The 20,387-nt window shown below is 35.2% G+C and overlaps 1 protein-coding gene across 4 annotated transcripts in view; it reads left to right on the forward strand.

Annotated features, from left to right (window-relative positions):
* Nucleotides 1–20,387, forward strand: part of FNBP1L (formin binding protein 1 like) — a 96,495-nt gene that overhangs the window by 37,136 nt on the left and 38,972 nt on the right. For all 4 annotated transcript variants that reach the window (XM_012790957.3, XM_012790960.3, XM_012790959.3 and 1 more), the window contains exon 2: nucleotides 7,033–7,148. In XM_012790957.3, the coding sequence (XP_012646411.1) occupies nucleotides 7,033–7,148 (116 nt within the window). The remainder of the gene's footprint in view (nucleotides 1–7,032; nucleotides 7,149–20,387) is intronic.

Genomic DNA, 20,387 nt, shown 5'->3' on the forward strand with positions numbered 1-20,387 from the left:
TTATGACTTGCTGAAGGCTCAAATGATCATTGATATTTTTTAGCAATAAACTATTTTAAGTAAGGTATGTACATTGTTTTTCTAGACACGATGCTTAATAGACTACTCTGTAGTGTAAACATAACTTTTTTGTTTTTTGAGACAGAGTCTTGCTCTGTTGCCCAGGCTAGAGTGCTATGGCGTCAGCCTTGCTCACAGCAACCTCAAACTCCTGGGCTCAACCAGTCCTACTGCCTCAGCCTCCCAAGTAGCTAGGACTACAGGCATGTACCACCATGCCCGGCTAATATTTTCTATATATTTTTAGTTGTCCAGCTAATTTCTTTCTATTTTTGATAGAGATGGGGTTTCGCTCTTGCTGGTCTTGAATCCTGAGCTCAACGATCTGCCCACTTCAGCCTCCCAGAGTGCTAGAATTACAGGAGTGAGCCACTGTGCCCAGCCTAAACATAACTTTTATATGTACTGGGAAACCAAAGAATATGTGTGATATTTACTTTACTGTGATATTCGCTGTATTGCAGTGGTTTGGAACAAAACCAGCAATATCTTCCTGTAGTTTTTTTTCAAGTCAGGTTTTTTCCCCTCACAGTGGTTACAAAGAAGAGCCTTTGTTTCATGTGTAGCCAAACTTGTATTTTACCTTTATGCTGCCTTTTAAAGCTGATTGCTATTTTTTAAAATTGACTTTTATTTGGGATCTATTTAAATAGTATAGTAAAACCTCAAATATAGTTAACCACTTATTGGGGTTCTTTTATGTTTTGTACTTGTATGATGTATCTGATGCTATTTCTGAATATTTTAAATCAACAATAACAGTTAAGAATTATATCCATATGTACAGTTTTTGTCAATTAAAAATAAATTTAAAACTTAAAAAAGAATTGTGTCCAAAGAGATTTTTGTAGTTTGTAACTTAACCTTCAGTAAATGAAAAATGAAATTTGACTGCAGTTTCTCAAGATTCTGATTAGTTGAGCTTTTACACATTTGTAATGGTGATCAACTCTAAAAATATTTTTATTTTATTATTTTTATTTTTTTTGTGACAGAGTCTTGCTCTGTTGCCTGAGCTAGAGTGCCTTGGCATCAGGCTAGCTCTCAGCAACCTCAAACTCCTGGGCTCAAGTGATCCTCCTGCCTGCCTCCCGAGTAGCTGGGACTACAGACGTTTACTACCAGGCCTGCCTAATTCTTTCTTTCTTTTGGTAGAGATCGGGGTCTTGCTGTTGCCCAGGCTGGTCTCACACTCCTGACCTCAAGAGATCCTCGTGCGTTGGCTCCAGAGTGCTAGGATTATAGGCGTGAACCACCGCACCCAGCCTCAAATATATATTTCTTATTATGCTACACTTGTTCTTTCTTCCTGGTAAAAATGGTGATATAGTATGTGTAAAACACCATGGTGACAGACTAAATTATTTCAGTAAATGCTGTTATAAGACACATAGAAAATTTTTTAGGAAAGAAAATTTTTTTAGGAAAAATTTTCCTAAAGAAAAATGTGGCCCGTGGGCCGTAGTTTGAGGACCTCTGTTAAGAGTATAAACTCCAACAGAGCAGGGACTTTGTTTATGATGACCCTTAGTGCCTAGGACAGTATCTGGCATGTTGGAGGTGTACAGTAAATATTAGTGGAATGAATAAATGTCGAATGAAGCATTTATGCCAGAAACGATGAGGATATGAACTATAAGATGGGAGCAGATATAAGACTTACTAAGGAAGTACAAGCTACAGAGTTTGTTGGGGGAAAAAATCAGAGCCCAGGCCCAATAAAAATAAATTAAAATGAATAGAAGAGCTTTCAAAAAAAATAAAGAAATATTTTTTAGGAAAAATTAAACACTGAAAGTTTGCCATACAGTTTGATTAAAGTACAGATGTTTCTAACACTTCTCAGCTTATAATGTTTGCTAGATTATGTTTCAATAATGAAGTACAGGTAGAACTGCTTTGTTGTGAACCACTGAAGGAAAGATATGTTGAAGGTTTATTCTCAACAGAAAATGACTTAGCAAAAGCAGTGTTTTATGAGAAAAGCACATAATAACCACTGATAATGTAATGCATTGACTGGGATTTTCAAAAGGAAATTAGAATAAGGTTGCAGGTTATTCACTTTATCATTTATAGGTAAACAAAGGAAATTAAAGCAGAAAGTACACGGAGTATTAAGGTATAACTTTGTTATGATTAATTTTATAAAAATAATACTTTTAAAATACAGGATATAGTCTATTTACAGTGTTTCCAAATGGGATGGGGAAGGACAATTGAAAATCTTTGTTTCAGGCTGAGGGTGGTGGCTCATGCTTGTAATCCTAGTACTTCGGAAGGCTGAGGCAGGAGGAACACTTGGGGCCAGGAGTTTGAGACCAGCCTGGGCAGTATCGAGATCCCATCTCTACAAAAAAATAAGAAAAATTATCTGGGTGTAGTGGCGTGCATCTATACTCCCAGCTACTTCTGAGGCTGAGGCAGGAGGATCATGTCAGCCCAGGGGTTTAAGGTTGTGGTGAGCTATAACGATGCCACTGCGCTCTAGCCTAGGAAAAAGAGAGAGACCCTGTCAAAAATCTTCAATAGATACTAGCAAACTGAATTCAACAACACATTAAAAAGATCATTCAGCATGATCAAGTGGGATTCATCCCAGGGATGCAATGATGGTTCAACATACGCAAATTAGTAAACATGACACATTACATTAATAGATCCACAAACAAAAACCATGTGATCATTTCAACTGATGCTGAAAAAGCATTTGATAAAATACAATATGCCTTCATGATAAAAACTATCAAAAAACTGTGTATAGAAGGAACTTACCTCAATATTGTAAAAGCCATATATAACATACCCACAACTAGTATTAGGCTGAATGGGGAAGAACTGAAAGCCTTTCCTCCAACATCTGTAACAAAACAAGGATGTCCAGTTTCACCACTGTTATTCAACATAGTACTGGAAGTTCTAGCTAGAGCAGTCAGACAAGAGAAAGAAAGGGCATCCCAATTGGAAAGGAAGTCAAATTAGCCTTGTTTGAAGACTATATGATATTGTATCTAGTGAAACATAAAGATTCCACCCAAAAACTATTAGAACTGATAAACAAATTTAGTAAAATTACAGGATACTAAATCAGAATACAGAAATCAGTAGCTTTTCTATATGCCAATAGTAAACAATCTCATTGTAGCTTTTTTTTTTTTTTTTTCTGGAGACAAAGTCTCACTCTCTTGCCCAGGCTAGAGTACCATGGCATCAGCCTAGCTCATAGCAACCTGAAACTCCTGGGCTCAGGCAATCCTCCTGTCTCAGCCTCTCAAGTAGCTGGGATTACAGGCATGTGCCTCCATGCTCGGCTAATTTTCAGTTGTCCAGCTAACTTCTTTCTATTTTTAGTAGAAAAATCTCACCCCAATTAAAATGGCTTTTATCAAAAAGGCAATGAGGAATGCTGGTGAAGATGTGGAGAAAGGGAAACCCTCATATACTGTTGGTGGGAATGTAAATTAGTGCAACCACTATGGAGAAACAGTATTGAGGTTCCTCAAAAACTAAAAATAGTACTACCATATGACCCAGCAATCCCACTGCTGGGTATATATCCAAAGGATGGGAATTCAGTATATCAAAAAGATATCTGCATTCCCATGTTTATTTTTAACACTATTCACAATAGCCAAGATGTGGAATCAACCTAAGTGTTCATCAGCATATGAATGGATAAAGAAATTGTGGTGCATATACACAGTGGAATGTTATATAGCCACAAAAAAAATGAAATCCTGCCATTTGAAACAATATGGATGGAACTGGAGAATATTATGTTAAGTGAAATAAGCCAAGCACAGAAAGGTAGACAAATCTCACATGTTCTCACTCATATGTGGGAGCCAAATATTAAAAACAATCTCATGGAGATAGAGTAGAATGATAAGTTACCGGAGTCTGGGAAGGGGCACTGGGGAGGGGAGCATAAAGTGGGGGATGGTTAATGGGTGCAAAAATATAGTTAGATAGAATGAACAATATTTGATAGCACAACAACAAAGTAAGTATAATAATAAGTCAGGGTATACTTTAAAATAACTGAAAGAGTGGAACTGGAATATTCCTAACACAAATTTAAATGCTTGATGGATACCCCAATTGCCGATTTAATTAATTCACATTGTATGCCTGTATCAAAACATGAGATGTGCCCCATAAAGACCTGCAATTATTATGCATTTATAATAATTAAAAATTAAAAAACCTAGAAGAAAATCTTTGTTTTACACAGTTTGCTGTTTATCGCCTGCCTGGCTGAAATTTGTTGACCTTTCTTTAATAAGTGGCTGTTAGTAATGTGTTTACCAACTAGGTATTTTTGAGAAAATTTAATCTGTCCCTTTAAGATTAAAGGGAAGTTTTAATGGTGAGTGAATTTCTGAAGAAATTTGAATTATAGAGAAAGCATTTTGATGACGAAGGTTTGGAAATGTATGCCTTATATAATTTTGTGGCTGAAAATGATCTGTGTCATCCACTAATATTATTTTATCTGCACGCTTAAAACTCTTGGAAAAAGAAATTTCTTGTTTTGAAGTCATTGTGTCAGGGTTCTCCAGAGAAACATTATTAATAGAATGTATATACACATATTGGGAAATTTCTTATAAGGAATTGTTTTAGGTGATTGTGGAGTCTTGAAAGTCCAAAATCTGCAGGATAAGGCCCAGGGAGCAGTTGCAGGGACCAAAAGCAGTCTGCTGACAGAATGCTTCCTGCTGGGGGAAGATCTGTTTTTATTCTACAGAAACCTTCAACTGATTGGATGAAGCTTACCTGTATTTTGGAGGGTAATATGCTTCACTCATAATTCCCCTATTCAAATGTTAATTTAATCTAAAAAAAAAAACACCTTCGCAGAAAAAAAAAATCCAGAATAATGTTTGGCCAAATAAATATTTGGGCCCTGTGGCTCAGTTTTGACATATAAAATTAACCATCATAGTCAGTTTCAGTGGGATTTGAACCTATTTATTAAAAAAAAACCATAAAGATGAAGTATTTTCTGATTAGTTTGTAAAAATAACAAACTGACATCAAGGAAATTTACCAAAATTTTAACATAAACCTTTGTATATTGGTGGATGGGGTTGAAAAATGAATTAGAAAGTATAGTCAACAGTGATTTTTTTTTTCAATTGAGATCTTTGTATATTTATGAGGTGTCTTTTGTTTTCCTACCTATGACAACCACTAAAAACTAGATATTATAGTTTAGAATTAAGACCTTCAGATTATTTCACCATTAAGTGTTAAACCTGGATTTTAGAAATAATGAAGCATATTTGATTCATTGCTTTCACTAAAACTATTGGTAATATTTTAAAAGTCATGGCCCAATGGCCTTTGTTAAATTAGTAAAAAAAAAAAATTAAATGAAGCTTATTTAATTTATATAGTTTTAAAGTTTCTATTTTTATGGATTTAATAACCATACAATTTAGTAGTATAATATTTAATATATAAATAAGTACAGTTATAGTAGAGGTATTTGTTCAGATTTTTTACTGATGGGGTTTATGATAAAAAAATTCAGGCCAAAAAAAAAAAAAGGAAGTTCAGAGACTTCATCTAGAGGATAAAGAAGTATAATATTTATTTGATGAAGAGGATTTCTTGTGGGAAGACAAGCCTTTGAAGCAGTTTGAGAAAATGAGTGAAGATTGTTTCAGCTTCAGAGTGTCCTTTGTGGAATTGTTTTTGGTTGAGACTTTTTCAATTTGATGGAGAATTTCAATTTGTAATTATTTTAGGACATATTATACAGATTAAGTTTACTGAGCAGTGTGTTTTCTTGCTGTGATTCAAATGATAATCAGAAAGTTGCTTAGAGGGATAGAATTGGAGTAATAATCCCAAGCTATGACTTGATAAATTCTGTCTCTGTTGTTTAGAGAGAATTTGCCTTTAGGAGTAGATGTTTTAAGGTGGAAGAGAGATTAAAGATAAAGGGAGGGATTTCATTTGAAAATAACAAATGTGATTAAATGATGGGTGATTTTTTTTAAAAACCTGGAAGTATAGAAAGGGATGATATTTGAATATTTTTTAGTATTATAGACTTTTGATATGTGAGAAGGAGAGAGCAGTTATTATTAGTCTATTTGGAGATTATTCTTAAAGGGAAAGGGTATTAATCGTTTCTATAGCAGCAGGTGGAAGGAAATATCTTGAAAGATTGAGAGAGCCTTGCAGGCCAATAATACTGTTACATGTTAGTAACTGTTACATGTTAGTGCCATGTTTACTGCATTACAGAACATTTTAAATAACATCACTGCAGTCCTATTAGGGGGGTGATGGGGCTCTCATTTTAAGGTGGAAAAAAGTTCAAAGAGGCTTGATAACTTGCTCAGTGGCAGATGCTAGAATTTGAACTCGGGTATATTCAATTTTGTTTAGCTAAACAGTTCATTCCCTGCCTTCTATGGTGCCAAGCATTGTTATTAGGCCATGGGATTTCAGAGTTGAATAAATAATACATGATTTTTGCCCTCAGTATAGTATGACAAGTGAGTAAGATAGTAATTTTAGGAAAACTTGGGGACTTAGAGAAAGGTCATTTATCCTACTCTGAGGGTTTAGGACCATTTTCTGGAGGAGATAATAATGCCTGAACTGAGTCACAGATGGGGAGGGGAATAAGATCCCCGGTGGTCCGGTTGCTAGGTTTCGGCAATCTCTCAAAGGGGGAATAAGAATTGATTGCAAAAAGGTGACCAAGGGAGGATGTTGCAACCAGGGGGAAACCATGTGGGTGGTAAAGGCATTTAGGCATAAAGTAGTATGATTTATGCTTAGAAGCCTATTGCTGAGTCTTAAGGGGTGAGGTGAATGGGAACCAGCAGATTAGCCTTAGTTTTTTTCCTTTATACCTCATTACTTCTCTGTACAAAAATCAGAAGCTGATTAAAATATGTGTGGATAACATTGAGGCTTTAAAAATATGTTTTAATTTTCCTTTTCTAGGATCAGTTCGACAGCTTAGACAAGCATACACAATGGGGAATTGACTTCTTGGAAAGATATGCCAAATTTGTTAAAGAGAGGATAGAAATTGAACAGAATTATGCGAAACAATTGAGGTAAGTTAAAATTTTTTTCATTTCTTAGAAATAAGATTACATGTTTAAATAGTTGCATGAATATTAGATAAATGTGGTATTCCAGAGGTTAAATTGTATGTTCTTCATCAGAGTTAGATGGAATTAGGTAACTGGTCTGTTTTAATGATTGATTTAATTATTGCCAAGTGTAGTACCACAAGGAATATTGGCTAGCTAGATCTTGAGTAGCTTTCATTCCAGAAAGACACTTAAAAATCCTAAAGTCAGAGAGCAGAATGACAGGAAAAAGAAATACCTAGGTGTTATTCTGTGTTTTACTCTTTTATTCTTCTATGACTTTTTACTTTAGCAATCTTATTGAACATTTCATCAGCTTCTCTTCATCAGTTTGTAAGACTTGGAAATTGTGTGCTAAGTTTCTGTCAGTATTCAGATATATATTACTGATGCAAGTGATTTTAGAATATGTGAGTTAGAATATAAAAGTTTTAAAGGAAAAATTTCAGCCTTAAGACTGATAGAATTAATGTTATATTTTGCTCAAACAGCAAAATCATTGTTTTGTTAGATCAAAACTTGACAAGTAGTTTTATGGGAACTTTTTCAATTAAGATGGTATTTGAAGTCTGAAGACTAGATACCAGTATAAGGTTCTAAGGGCTTAGGACTTAGGACTCTTTATATTGCAGGTGGACAAAAATCCAGCTTAAACAAGCACACATGACTTAAAAGTCCAGGTGTATTTTGATTCAAGGGTCAGATATCTCTAGGTCCCGTACGTTGGTTCTGCACCCTCTTTTTGCCTTTACTCTCAGGTTTCATTCTATAACATCATCTCTACTCCCTTAGCTCTAGACTTGAGTCCCAGCCCTTCAGCATCTCAGCCCATGCTTATCTTTTGTAGATTTCTGGCTTTGGCAGTGATTTCACCACTGCTCACTTACTTGGTGTGTATTTCTTGTGCACTGCAGTTGTCAAGAGAGTAGAATGCTATCGTTCAGATTCGTTAGATGGTGAGCGCTCTAGGTCTTTGTTCTAAAATCACTTCTAGAAAGAAAATAAGATGCATTAGAATGATTACCAAATAGCAAAGAGCCCAGCACTTGCTTTGGGACCCAGGACTCACAGGATTCTAGAAGCAAGTGATTCTTCCAGCTTATGTTTTTTCTGATTAAATTATTAAGTGTGTGCTAGTTGCAAACATTTTCAGATTTTGTATTATGGTGAGTTGTACAATTATTTCATTATATATTATAATGCAGTAATAACAGAAATAAAGTATACAATAAATGTAGTGCACTTGAATCATCCTGAAACCATCCTCTTCTGGTCTTTGGAAAAATTATCCTCCATAAAACCGATCCCTGGTGCCAAAAAGATTGGGGATCACTGGTCTATAAGGATACATCCTAAATTTTTTTACAGTGGTTACCCCTGTGGAATGGGAGTAGGAAGATGAAAAGGAAGGAATGTTTTATTTCATACGCTTTTGTTGAATTGTTGATACCTTTTCAGTGATTGTGTATTACTTTTGTAACTTGAAACTTTTGTTCTTAAGTGATATGGTATGTATCTTAAGTTTCTTAAGTATACTTATGGTATACTTCAAAAGAGAATCCTATCACAAATTATAAAATAAAATCGACAGTTTATAAGATAAAACTGCAGCAATCTAGAATAATAAACTATCTAGGATAACTCAAACTTCAAAGGTTTCAGAATGGCTAATTTTCTGCTAGAGTAACAGGACTCACCTAATCAAATGGCAGACTTGTTTGCCTTTCTGTCTGTTCCAAGACTGATAATAACCACACGGGTATTGTCATTAACATTTATAATACCATTTTGTACTTGAAAAAAAGGAATTTGAATAACACTTCATTGAAGCAAGGGTGGCTAGAACCCACAATTCATGATATGAAAAATAGAATTTTGTAATGAAAAAGTGGGTTTTATTATGCACAGATGCTCTAGATCAATGATTTGCATCTTTTAAGGAATGCAGCATACTAAGGAATTTGGCACATTTCCATTCTTACAGTGGCTGTCAGTAGCAGTGATTCTCAGCAAGGGCAGGATTATTGGACAGTGTTGAGGTATGAGGAATAAGGAAGAGTTGGGAGGAGGCACGTTTAATTTGAAACCATCTACTCCTCCCCGCCCCCTACATTGAGGTTTGCTGCTTGGATAAATACTTAGTAAACGAATGAATTATCAGCTGCTGTTTATAGTATGTGTTTTGTCCAAAGGGATGAGGTTTGACTTTTTTATTTTCTCTTCTTTAATGGGAAACATTCTTTTGGTTCACTCCCCCTATTTTTGCTATTGCAGAGGATAATTTCTTTCATAGGTAATAACTTTTTTTCTCCTAAATAATAATTATATTCAAGATGTTAGATAGTTACATTTTAAATATAAGATTAAAATTTTTCTATTAATCTTTGGTACCCCCAGATTGTTTTCTTCTTTTATTCCTTTATTCTTCTGTTCTTGTGTTTTGATGGCTTTGGCTTACATTTATTTTGGTTTTGATTAATGTTTGGTATTGGTTTGAGGATGGGAATAAATAGAAAATAAAGCATCTAATCATGTTTGGATACATAGATATTTGAAGCATGTCCATTTTGATTCCTGCTAAATGTGACTGCAGATTACTTGGTAGAATGCTTTTGGTTGCAAAGGTATTAACAATTGAAATCAGTCATTCTTTTGATAAACTTATACTGTTGTATTGTATGGCAGAGATTAACTAAAATTTCTAAGTAGAAAAAGATGCCCTATATAGGTATGTATCACTTTGTTTTTTTCTAGTAAAAATAATCATGATATTAAATTCTATCACAGGTATTGCTATATGAAATTATATTCCCAAACCTCCACTCCAGAGCACACATTTTTGTTTCAAATGTGGCAGTGTGGTATAGTGAAAGAAAAATAGACTGGAAGACAGGAAACCTTCTTAACTCAGCCAGAGCAGAAATCTCTCTGAATTCCTTTTGATCATAGACTATACTGTGTGTATTTCTGTACCCATGCCAAACCTGGTACCATAGCTGGTACCTCTAGAGCTGAGTGAATGAATATAAGTTGAATAAATGATCGAATGATATATATTTTGGTTTAGTTTAGAAATTAGGATCTCTGACCATACGCTGAAACTTTGACCATGTACTGCATTCTATTAATACTGGAGTTTGGTGTCATGTACATCCTTGTGATAAGGTTATTAGTCTGCCAAGAGCTGTTCCAAATATTTAGGGCAGGCTTAGATACAGAATAATCCAAATATAACTGGTCTCTTTTATTCTTACTTTTTACTTTCTTGTGCCTATTTATCAGAATTTGCTTTCTATATAACTTTATTTAGTCTCAGAAGAACCCAGGGAACCCATCTTTGTACTGACTTTCTGAAAAGAGAGATTATTTTCATTCTTTGGTATGCTATTGTTTAACTCTTGACTGCTTTGGCCTCCCCTGAGTTTTTGATCAACTGCTTACTGTAGTAAACCCTAAAAGTGGCACCAGGATACAATCAGGAGGAACTCTTCCTCATATTTTGACGTTTAGATTACCTTTCTTTATAGAGTTAGCACCTGTGGGAACTCTTTTATTCTTGTAAGTTCCCAGTGGTTACTCAGTCTGCTTGAGTACATATCTGTATCTGTATCAGATGACTTATTCACTAAATAATTTTTGCCTCTTAATTCTAGAATATAATCTCCTCACTAAAACATAAACTCCATCATCAGAGAAATGCAAATCAAAACCACAATGAGATGTCACTTAACTCTAGTGAGAATGGCTTTTATCAAAAAGTCCCAAAACAACAAATGTTGGCATGGATGTGGAGAGATAGGAGCACTCATACACTGCTGGGGGGACTGCAAACTATTTTTAATAGTACAACCTCTATGGAAAGTAGTATGGAGATACCTCAAAGAACTAAAAGTAGAACTCCCATTTGAGCCAGCAATCTCACTACTGAGTATTTACCCAAAAGAAAAAAAGACATTCTATAAAAAAGACATCTGCACTCGAATGTTTATAGCAGCACAATTCATAATTGCAAAGATGTGGAAACAACCCAGGTGCCCATCAATACATGAGTGGATTAATAAAATGTGGTATATGTATACCATGAAGTACCACTCAACCATGAAAAAAAGAGGTGAACTAATACCTCATGTATTAACCTTGATGGAACTGGAAGCCATTGTTTTAAGTGAAGTATCACAAGAATGGAAAAACAAACACCACATGTACTCATCATTAAAGTGGCACTTATCAATCAACATGTATGTGCACATATGGGAATAATATCCACTGGACATCAAGCAGGTGGGAGGGGGGAAGGGGATGGGCAAATTCACACCTAATGAGTACAGTGTACACTATCTGGGGGATGGGTACAAATAACGGACTCAAATAGTACAAAAGCAATTTATGTAACCAAAATGTTTGTACCACGTAATATTCTGAAACAAAAAAAAAAATGTAAACTCTGCCAGGGGAGGGAAATGTTGTTTATTCTATGCCTTGCTTATTCCTAGTTCCTAGAACAGTGCCTGGCACAGAGCAAGTACTTTATTGATAGCTACTTAACACTTAAATATATCAGCACTATTTTGAGTGCTTTATACATATCGACACATTTCATTTTCCTAAAAACCCAGTGAGGTATCAGTACTATTTCACAGATTAGAAAACAGGTACAGAGAGGTTGAGAAAGAGAAAGCTGGTTTCAAATCTGGCTGCAGAGTTTTGCATTATGCTGCTATTGCATTATACTGCTTCTTAGCATGGGAAGAATGAATCATGCTTTATTGAGAAATTTTTTCTGTTATCAATACCTGGTACATCTTTGGGTCTGTAAAGAATTTTACTGTAGACAAAAATAAATTATCTAAAACCTGCATAACATATATTTTCCAGTGAACACATTTGTTTTTAATGTAATAATTATAGAAATTTGATTAAAACATAAAATATGAATTGAATTATGTACTTCATAAATTTAGGTCTAGTTGTATATTTTTCCATAAAGATAGAAGCTTGTTTGGTTTTCTTTCCTTAGGTCTTTTAGGCATAAATACTTAAACCCTCTTATTTTTTCATGTCATCTGTCTATTCAGAATCTGTCACTAGTAGAGGTATAAAAATTGAGAATGAAGCATGTCATTTTAAAAAACAAATATATTCAGAATTTGTTCTAATATCATATAGTAATTTATGGGGTCATGACTTAGTTTAATGTTTTAAAAATTGTGGTAAAATATGCATAAAATTTATTATCTTAATCATTTTAAAGTATATAGTTCAGTAATGTTAAGTATTTTCACATTGTTGTGCAACTAATCTCCAGAATTTATTCATCTAGGTACCTCATATAAGTGGAATCATACAGTATTTTTGTGACTAGTTTATTTTATGATGTCCTTAAGGTTTATTCATGTTGTAGTATGTATCAGAACTCCCTTTTTAAGGCTGAATGATATTCCATTGCATGTATTGCTGGATCATATAGTAATTCAGTGTTTGACTTTTTTGAAGGAAGCGCCTTACTGTTTTTGACATTGGGCAAAAGATTTTACATTTCCACCAGCAATGCATGAAGATTCCAGTTTCTCCACATCCTTGCCAGTACTTGTTATTTTTGGGTGTTTTGCTAGTAGCCATCCTAATGGGTAAGGTGATAACTTCGTTGTGGTTCTGATTTGCATTTCCCTAATGGCTAGTGATGTTAAGCATTGTCTGTATATTTATTGGCCATTTGTATATCTTTGGAGAAATGTCCATTCATGTCCTTTGCTCATTTTTAAATTGGTTTTTTTGGTGGTTAAATTTTAGGAGTTCTTTATATATTCTGGATATTAACCCTTAGTCAGATATATGACTTGCAAATTCTTTCTCCCATTTTGTAGTTTGCCTTTTCATTGTGTTGATTGTGTCCTTTGATGCACTGAAGTTTTAAATTTTGATGTAGTCTAATTTATTTTTATTTTTGTTGCCTGTGTTTTGGTGTCATATCCAAGAAGTCATTGACAAATTCAACATCCTGAAGCTTTTGTCATGTTCTCTTAAGAGTATCATAGTTTTAGGTCTTTGATGTATTTTGAGGTAATTTTTGTAGTGGTGTAAGGTAAGGGTCCACCTTTTTTCTTTTGCATATGGATATCTTTTATGTTAAAAACTTTTCCACTGTATGGGAGGAGATTTTGTAAGTGATGGAAACTCCAGCTTGTGCTAAGTTAAGCATAATGGGGAATTTATTTATTGCTTTTATTGATCTTTATTGATTTTAATTTCTTATTGAAGAAGTTGAACAGTCAAGCTACTAGAAAGCTTGGCATACAGCTTAGATCACAGAAAAAATAAAGACAGTATCTGAAATGTAGCCAGAGCTCTTTGTCTTTTTTTTAAATTTTGGTACAATCTGGCTGTTTCCACATGACAGGAAATACAGACACTAATAGTGCCAGTTTTATGCCTCAGATTCAACTCCTAGACTGGCCTCAAAGCTTTGTCAGCTCCAAAGTCTTAAAAATTCCAGAAAGGGAACTCATTGGTCCAGCTAGATTCAGTTTTCTGTCTTTGGGTCACTTAACTGAGCACACAAATATAGGGCTATTTGTGTTAATCTGGCAGCTCTTAAATAGGTTAAGATAAGGGGTGCTAGTGGATTAGTCTTAAGTCTCTAATATTACCCTTTGCCAGAAGAAACAGTATGATTTGTATCCTATTGTATAAATAAATAGGATATTGATCATCTGTTAAACAATAATTAGAACTCAACCTCTCAAATGTTGAGAGGTTAAAAATGTGTAGAGGTGATTCTCAGGCTTTTAAGATCTTGTAGATATATTCCAGCATTTAACTACAAAATGTATTTTTAGTAAAAGTGAATTTAAGTTTTAAGAAATTATTTGGAATATTTTATAATTTTCAGTAAAACCCAAAAATGAATATAAACATGACACAACTAGAATGTATAAAAAGATTAGAATCAATAATGTCTTATATATAAACTGTTATCATAATTGGTCTCTTAGAGAATCTGTGGATTTAGAAGAGGGGGGAAAATTTTGAAAAAATATTAGCCTAGGGAAAGGACATTAAGGGCAAATTTCCTGAAAGACATGAATTGCCTAAAATATTTTTAGTTTAGAAACAACCTGAATGCTCTACACATATGTATTTAAGATAAACTATTTTGAGATATTTTAGCTAATAAACATGTTATGTTAAAACTGCAAAGCAGGGATTTGTGGGACTTAGATAGCCATTCACTCTTTGGTATAACTTTTTGCTGACTTCAGACTGTTTTCTTAGAAGCCCAACTGAGATCAGATGTTTTGGGGGAATAAATTCTTCTTGTATGTTTTTATTAGTTTTTAAAAACCATATGAAAACAGTATATGATCATTGTAGCATATTTAATTAGAATCCCTTCCCAGTTCCTTTGCCTAGATGTGAGTACTGTTATTAATATAATTTGGAATGTCTTCTTTCAGAACGTATGTTTTCCTAGAATAGAAGTTTTGATTTGGTGGAAAACTAGAACAACATTGTAGACCATGCTACAGATTTTCTAGTTGCAGGGTTGACTTGAATGGAATCTTTAGTGACTTGTGTGTGGTATCTGAGGGCTATGGATATTAGAGTTTGGGAAGAGTCGCCTGTAGATGGGTTAGTTTACATACAGGGAGGCAAGAGGGATTTATTTAAAAAATTGCTTTGGACTAACCCTGCATGCTTAAAAGGTAAAGGTAAAGTTACTTTTTTTCTCTTCTTCCTTCTTGTGTTTATATGTGTTCTTCCTTTCAGAAGCTACAGTTCAAATTAGTGTTAGGCTATATTTAAGGTATGTTACAACTTTTGTGGTTAACCTTTGTAGTAGTCAGAATTCTTTTAAGTGCCAGAATCTCAATTCGGGTTGATTTAAGCAAAGAAAGGAATTTATTATCTTATATGACTGAAAAGTTCAGGGATCCATGTATTCAAGAGAAGTGTTAAGGATCTTTCTTCTATTGGTTTTGCTTTTCTCTCTGTCAGTTTAATTCCCAAGTAGACTTTTCCCCCATGGCTCTAGGATTATGTCCCATCAATTAACAACTTCAGCAGAAAAGGAACATCTTCCCAAGAATTACAATAGAAATTTTAAGATCGACTTTCATTGGCCTGGATGAATGGGCCTGGATCAAATCAATACTCCTGGACCTTAATTTGTGGCCAGCCCCACTGCAGGTGTATAGACATGACAATCGAGAAGCTGTATTTTAGGATATATTAGACTATACTGGAATAATAAATTCCAAATAAACTTTACACTACTAAAAGCTTATTTCACACTAATGCAAAGTCTTAGGTGACTGACTCTCTAGGGCAGCTCATATGGTAACTCAACTATCCTGTTTCCATTTTCATCTCATCATGACGCTTTCTAGTTACACAAAACTCACAGCCCATTATATAGAATTGACCACGTGGTCTTGCCATACTGCTGAGGGGCCTGGGAAGTGTGTGAAACAACATGGTTTTTAATGAGCATAAATGTGTCTGCCACAAGCTGTTATAAAGAAGAAAAATAGTGATGCAGGTAGATAAAACAAATGTCTACTACATCCTGGGACTCTAAACAATGTTTAAAATGTTAATATACAAAAATGCAACGAGAGTTTGAAACTACTCTATGAAATGTTTTTTGCCTGGGTTTGACTTGTTTTTGTTTAAAGTAATTCATGAATTTGGGTTTGAAAACGACTGACTTTAAAAGTGATTTCTAGACTATAACCCACTTATAGGTTGGAGATTATGGTTACCATAACCACACTGCTAAGTTAATCAGTTATCTGCTAATAGCTAAATTCCATGGATATTTTAGGTATGTGTTTTATTATTTCTTGGATGAATTGACTGTTTTCTGTTTTCTTAGAACTTCTTTAAAAAAATCTTGTCTTCAATGAAAGACTCTCTTGGGTTTTCTGAGTTATCAAACTTTTTAAAATAAAGTGCCACATAATAGTTTAGGCTTTGTGGGCCATATGTCACAACTTCTCAACTCTGCTATCTTTCATCTCTGTTGTTGTAGTGCAAAAGCAGCCATAGACAATAAGTACATTATCTTTAGCCACCTTTGCATTTTACATTTCTTGAGTAGCCTCATTCACATTCATTATTTTTTTTTATTTTTTATTTTTTTTTGAGACAGAGTCTCGCGATGTTGCCCAGGCTAGAGTGAGTGCCGTGGCGTCAGCCTAGCTCACAGCAACCTCAAACTCCTGGGCTTGAGTGATCCTTCTGCCTCAGCCTCCCAGGTAGCTGGGACTACAGGCATGTGCCACCATGCCCGGCTAATTTTTTATATATATATCAGTTGGCCAATTAATTTCTTTCTATTTGTAGTAGAGACAGGGGTCTCGCTCTTGCTCAGGCTGGTTTTGAACTCCTGACCTTGAGCAATCCGCCCGCCTCGGCCTCCCAAGAGCTAGGATTACAGGCGTGAGCCACAGCGCCCGGCCCACATTCATTATTTTAACTATCTGAAGTGTTGGAATCAGATTTTGGCTTTGCCTGTTATTAACTCTGTGACCGTAGGCATGTTACTAAATTAATATTGCTGAGTTCTGTAAATTAAGGCTAATAATACTTGCTTGCAATTGTTGTAAGCATACATTTATATATAAAGAGTCTAGCATAAAGATTGGCAAATAATATATGGTTGTCAAATGGTAGCTCCTTTTGTTTTTGTTAATCATCTTCACACATGTTGACTCTCACATCTGTGTCTTGATGCCAAAAGTTTCTTTAGAGTTCCAGTTTTTACCACATATCTCTATTGGACATTTTTATTTAGCTGTTTTATAGTGTCAGTTATGAAGCATTCAGCTACAAGTAACAGTTTTCTTAAATACCAAGAAGTTTGGAAGCAAGGAATTCTAGACTTAGTGGTATGTTCATGAATCTCTTGGTGTTCTCCCTCATGGTTGCGAGATACTGCAGTTGCTTCAGGCATTCTGACCTCACAGATCTGTATCCAAAGCAGTAAAAAAGAAGTGGGAAGAAGAAGGGTCTTATGTTTGTGTAATGTATTTTTCCTTTTTATTATAGAAGTTATCATTTAAAGAAAAAGCTAATTAGGAAATAGAATTTATAATACTTGAACATGTTAAGGTAGGAGAATCTTGAAAAAGTGTAGTGATTGGCCATTTTTTGCCTAGTGTCTAGACTCTAAATGGATAGTGTTGCCATTCATGTGAGGAAAAAAAATAAAGACTTGTAGAAGATAAATTCCATTTTGGACTTACTGAATTTGAGGTGCTTTTGGCAGATGGACTGCTACCCAAAAGCCATTCCTTCTCTTATAGCAGCTTTATTGAGGTATAATTCATAAACCATACAATTCTTTCTTTAAAAGCAATGGTTTTTAGTATATTCACAAACTTGCACAACCATCAACAGTATCAATTTTAGAATATTTTCATCAACCCCAAAAGAAACCCCGTACCCATTTGCAGTCATTTCCTCTTCCCCCATGCACTGGCAACTACTAATCTATTTCCTGTCTCTGTGAATTTGCCTATTCTAATTAAGTCTTCTATTCATCATCTTTTTCCCATCTTCCTTTTAGAGCTGTCTTTTAGAAAAGACTGTAGGTCATGCACAATTACTAGTTTGCTAGCTATGACTCATCACTTTCTTTCTGTCAGTCTGGTACTTGAAATAATTAATGTGTAGCCCCATAGTATCTTTGCAATATTTGGGCGAATTAATAAATTAATTCATTCATAGCATTGAGTTTGGGTAGTGTTTCAGGGAACCATAATTAAGAACCACTGGCTAAGAGTATGTTAGAATTCCTTAACCTGACTTCTGGCTCACATTTGATGTTGCAGCAACATTGAATCCACTCCTAGTTCTTCATAAATGCTGTTTTTTCCCTTTCTTTGCCCAGTAGATCTTCTCTATTTGGAACCCCACTCCCAAGGTTTTCCAGTTGCTTAATTTTTTTTTCTTTCCTTGTTTTTTTGAGACAGAGTCTCACTCTGTCACCCTGGGTAGAGTGCAGTGGCTTCATGGCTCACTGCAACCTCAAACTCCTGGGCTTAAGCGATCTGTTTGCCTCAGCCTCTTGGGTAGCTGGGTCTACAGGTGCTTGCTACCATACCATGCCTGGCAAATTTTTCTATTTTTAGTAGAGAATGGGGTCTTGCTTTTGCTCAGGCTGGCCTGGATCTCCTGAACTCAAGCAATCCTCCTTCCTTGGCCTCCCAGAGTGCTAGGATTACAGGCGTGAGTCACCATGCCTGGTCAGTTGCTTAATTCTTGTTTACTTCTTTTTTTTTTTCATTTTGAGACAGTCTTACTCTGTTGCCCGGGCTAGAGTGCCATGGCGTCAACCTAGCTCACAGCAACCTCAAAGTCCTGGACTCAAGCAGTCCTTCTGCCTCAGCCTCCCAAGTAGCTGGGACTACAGGCATGTGCCACCATGCCCAGCTAATTCTGTTATATATATGTATTTTTTTTTTTTTAGTTGGCCAATTAATGTTTTTCTATTTTTAGTAGAGATGGGGTCTCGCTCTTGCTCAGGCTAACCTGGAACTCCTTGAACTCAAGCAGTCCTCCCTCCTCAGCCTCCCAGAGTGCTAGGATTACAGGTGTGAGCCACCACGCCTGGCCTCTTGTTTACTTCTTTAGGCTCAATCAGGGAATCAGAAATGTCACCATACCCACTTGCCCTGGGGAAACCCTTCGACAGAGCCCCCAGTTCTTACCATGTAATGTTTTATAAAAGTGTCTATATATTTGATTTCTCTAGTCTGGGGATCTTTGAATTTTTATTGATCATCTGTAAAAAAAAATGTTTTCACATATACCTGCCTAGTTATTTATAAATTATGTGCATGTACTAGTATAGTGATATATTAAATATTAATAAAGCTTTTGATAAAAAATACATAAATGTGAGGCATAATGCTTTCATCCTGCACCTTATTTTACAACCACTGATAACTATGAATTTCTTTTTTTTACCGAGACAGAGTCTTGCTCTGTTGCCCCTTGTAGAGTGCAGTGGCATCATCATCATCATAGCTCACTATAACCTCAAACTCCTGGGCTCAAGTGATCCTCCTGCTCAGCCTCCTGAGTAGGTGGGACTACAGGCGTGCACCACCACGCCTGGCTATTTTTTTTCTATTTTTTTGTACAGAGGGGTCTCCTTCTTCCTCAGGTTAGTCTTGGACTCCTGACCTCAAGCGATCTTCCTGCCTTGGTCTCCCAGGGTGCTAGGATTACACTAGCTTGAGCCATCATGCTCAGCAAACTATGAGTTTCTTGATGGTAGGAATTCAGTCAATGTTGATCTGAACTCTTTTCTCAGTGTCTTGCCTCTTTTTTATCCGCCTCTTATTGGGCTTTAGGTCTTCCCTGTCTTTGTATATCTTTATCATAGCACTTACCATGCTATATGTTGTAATTATTGGTATATACTTGTATCCTTTCAATAGAGTGTGAGTCTCATGAGCATGGGTAGTCTTTCATTTCTGATGCTCCCAGTATCTTGCACAGTGCCTAACAGGTGGTAGACGATTATTTGTAAAAATGAATTAAGTGGAATGAATTATTCTTAGTCTGAGAATAATTCAGACAGTGATTCTTTTATAGAATTTATTTAAAACATAGTAGGGCCATTTATTTTGAAAATGCTTATAGTTTAAAGCAGTACTCTCAAATTATTTGTGATGCACTAGTTTTCTTTTTAGTTTCTAACTAGTGTATACTGATGCTTTTTGTAAAATACAATAAAAATTAAATACTAGACGTGACATAAAAAGAGACATAAGAAATATAGGCTCTTATTTTTTATTATTAGATTGAACAGACATAAAATTACTATCAATTTCTGTACTTGTGGATTTGTAACAAAGAGTCTATGGACCTTTGCTGGCCCATGTACCAGTGCTTTAAGAAGCATGGTATAAAAGAACTGTATGTGGTAGGTATTGCTGGCACCATTTATGGGAAACTGGGGCACAGAGAAATAAAATTGTCCAAGGTCACATAGATACAATACAAAACAGCTAGTATTCAAACCCAGGTAGGACAGTCTGGCTCTAAAGTCCATGTGCTAGTCCACTTTTGATTTTGCAAAGGTGAAATAAGGTAGCATACTATTTTAAGGATGTTAAGATGTTAGGGATGTAGACAAAGACAGTTATTAATATAAGTCAGAATGTAATTCATTTGCCTAGAAAATAA

This window comes from Microcebus murinus, chromosome 2, assembly GCF_040939455.1.
Source record: "Microcebus murinus isolate Inina chromosome 2, M.murinus_Inina_mat1.0, whole genome shotgun sequence".
NCBI classification, from domain to species: domain Eukaryota; kingdom Metazoa; phylum Chordata; class Mammalia; order Primates; family Cheirogaleidae; genus Microcebus; species Microcebus murinus.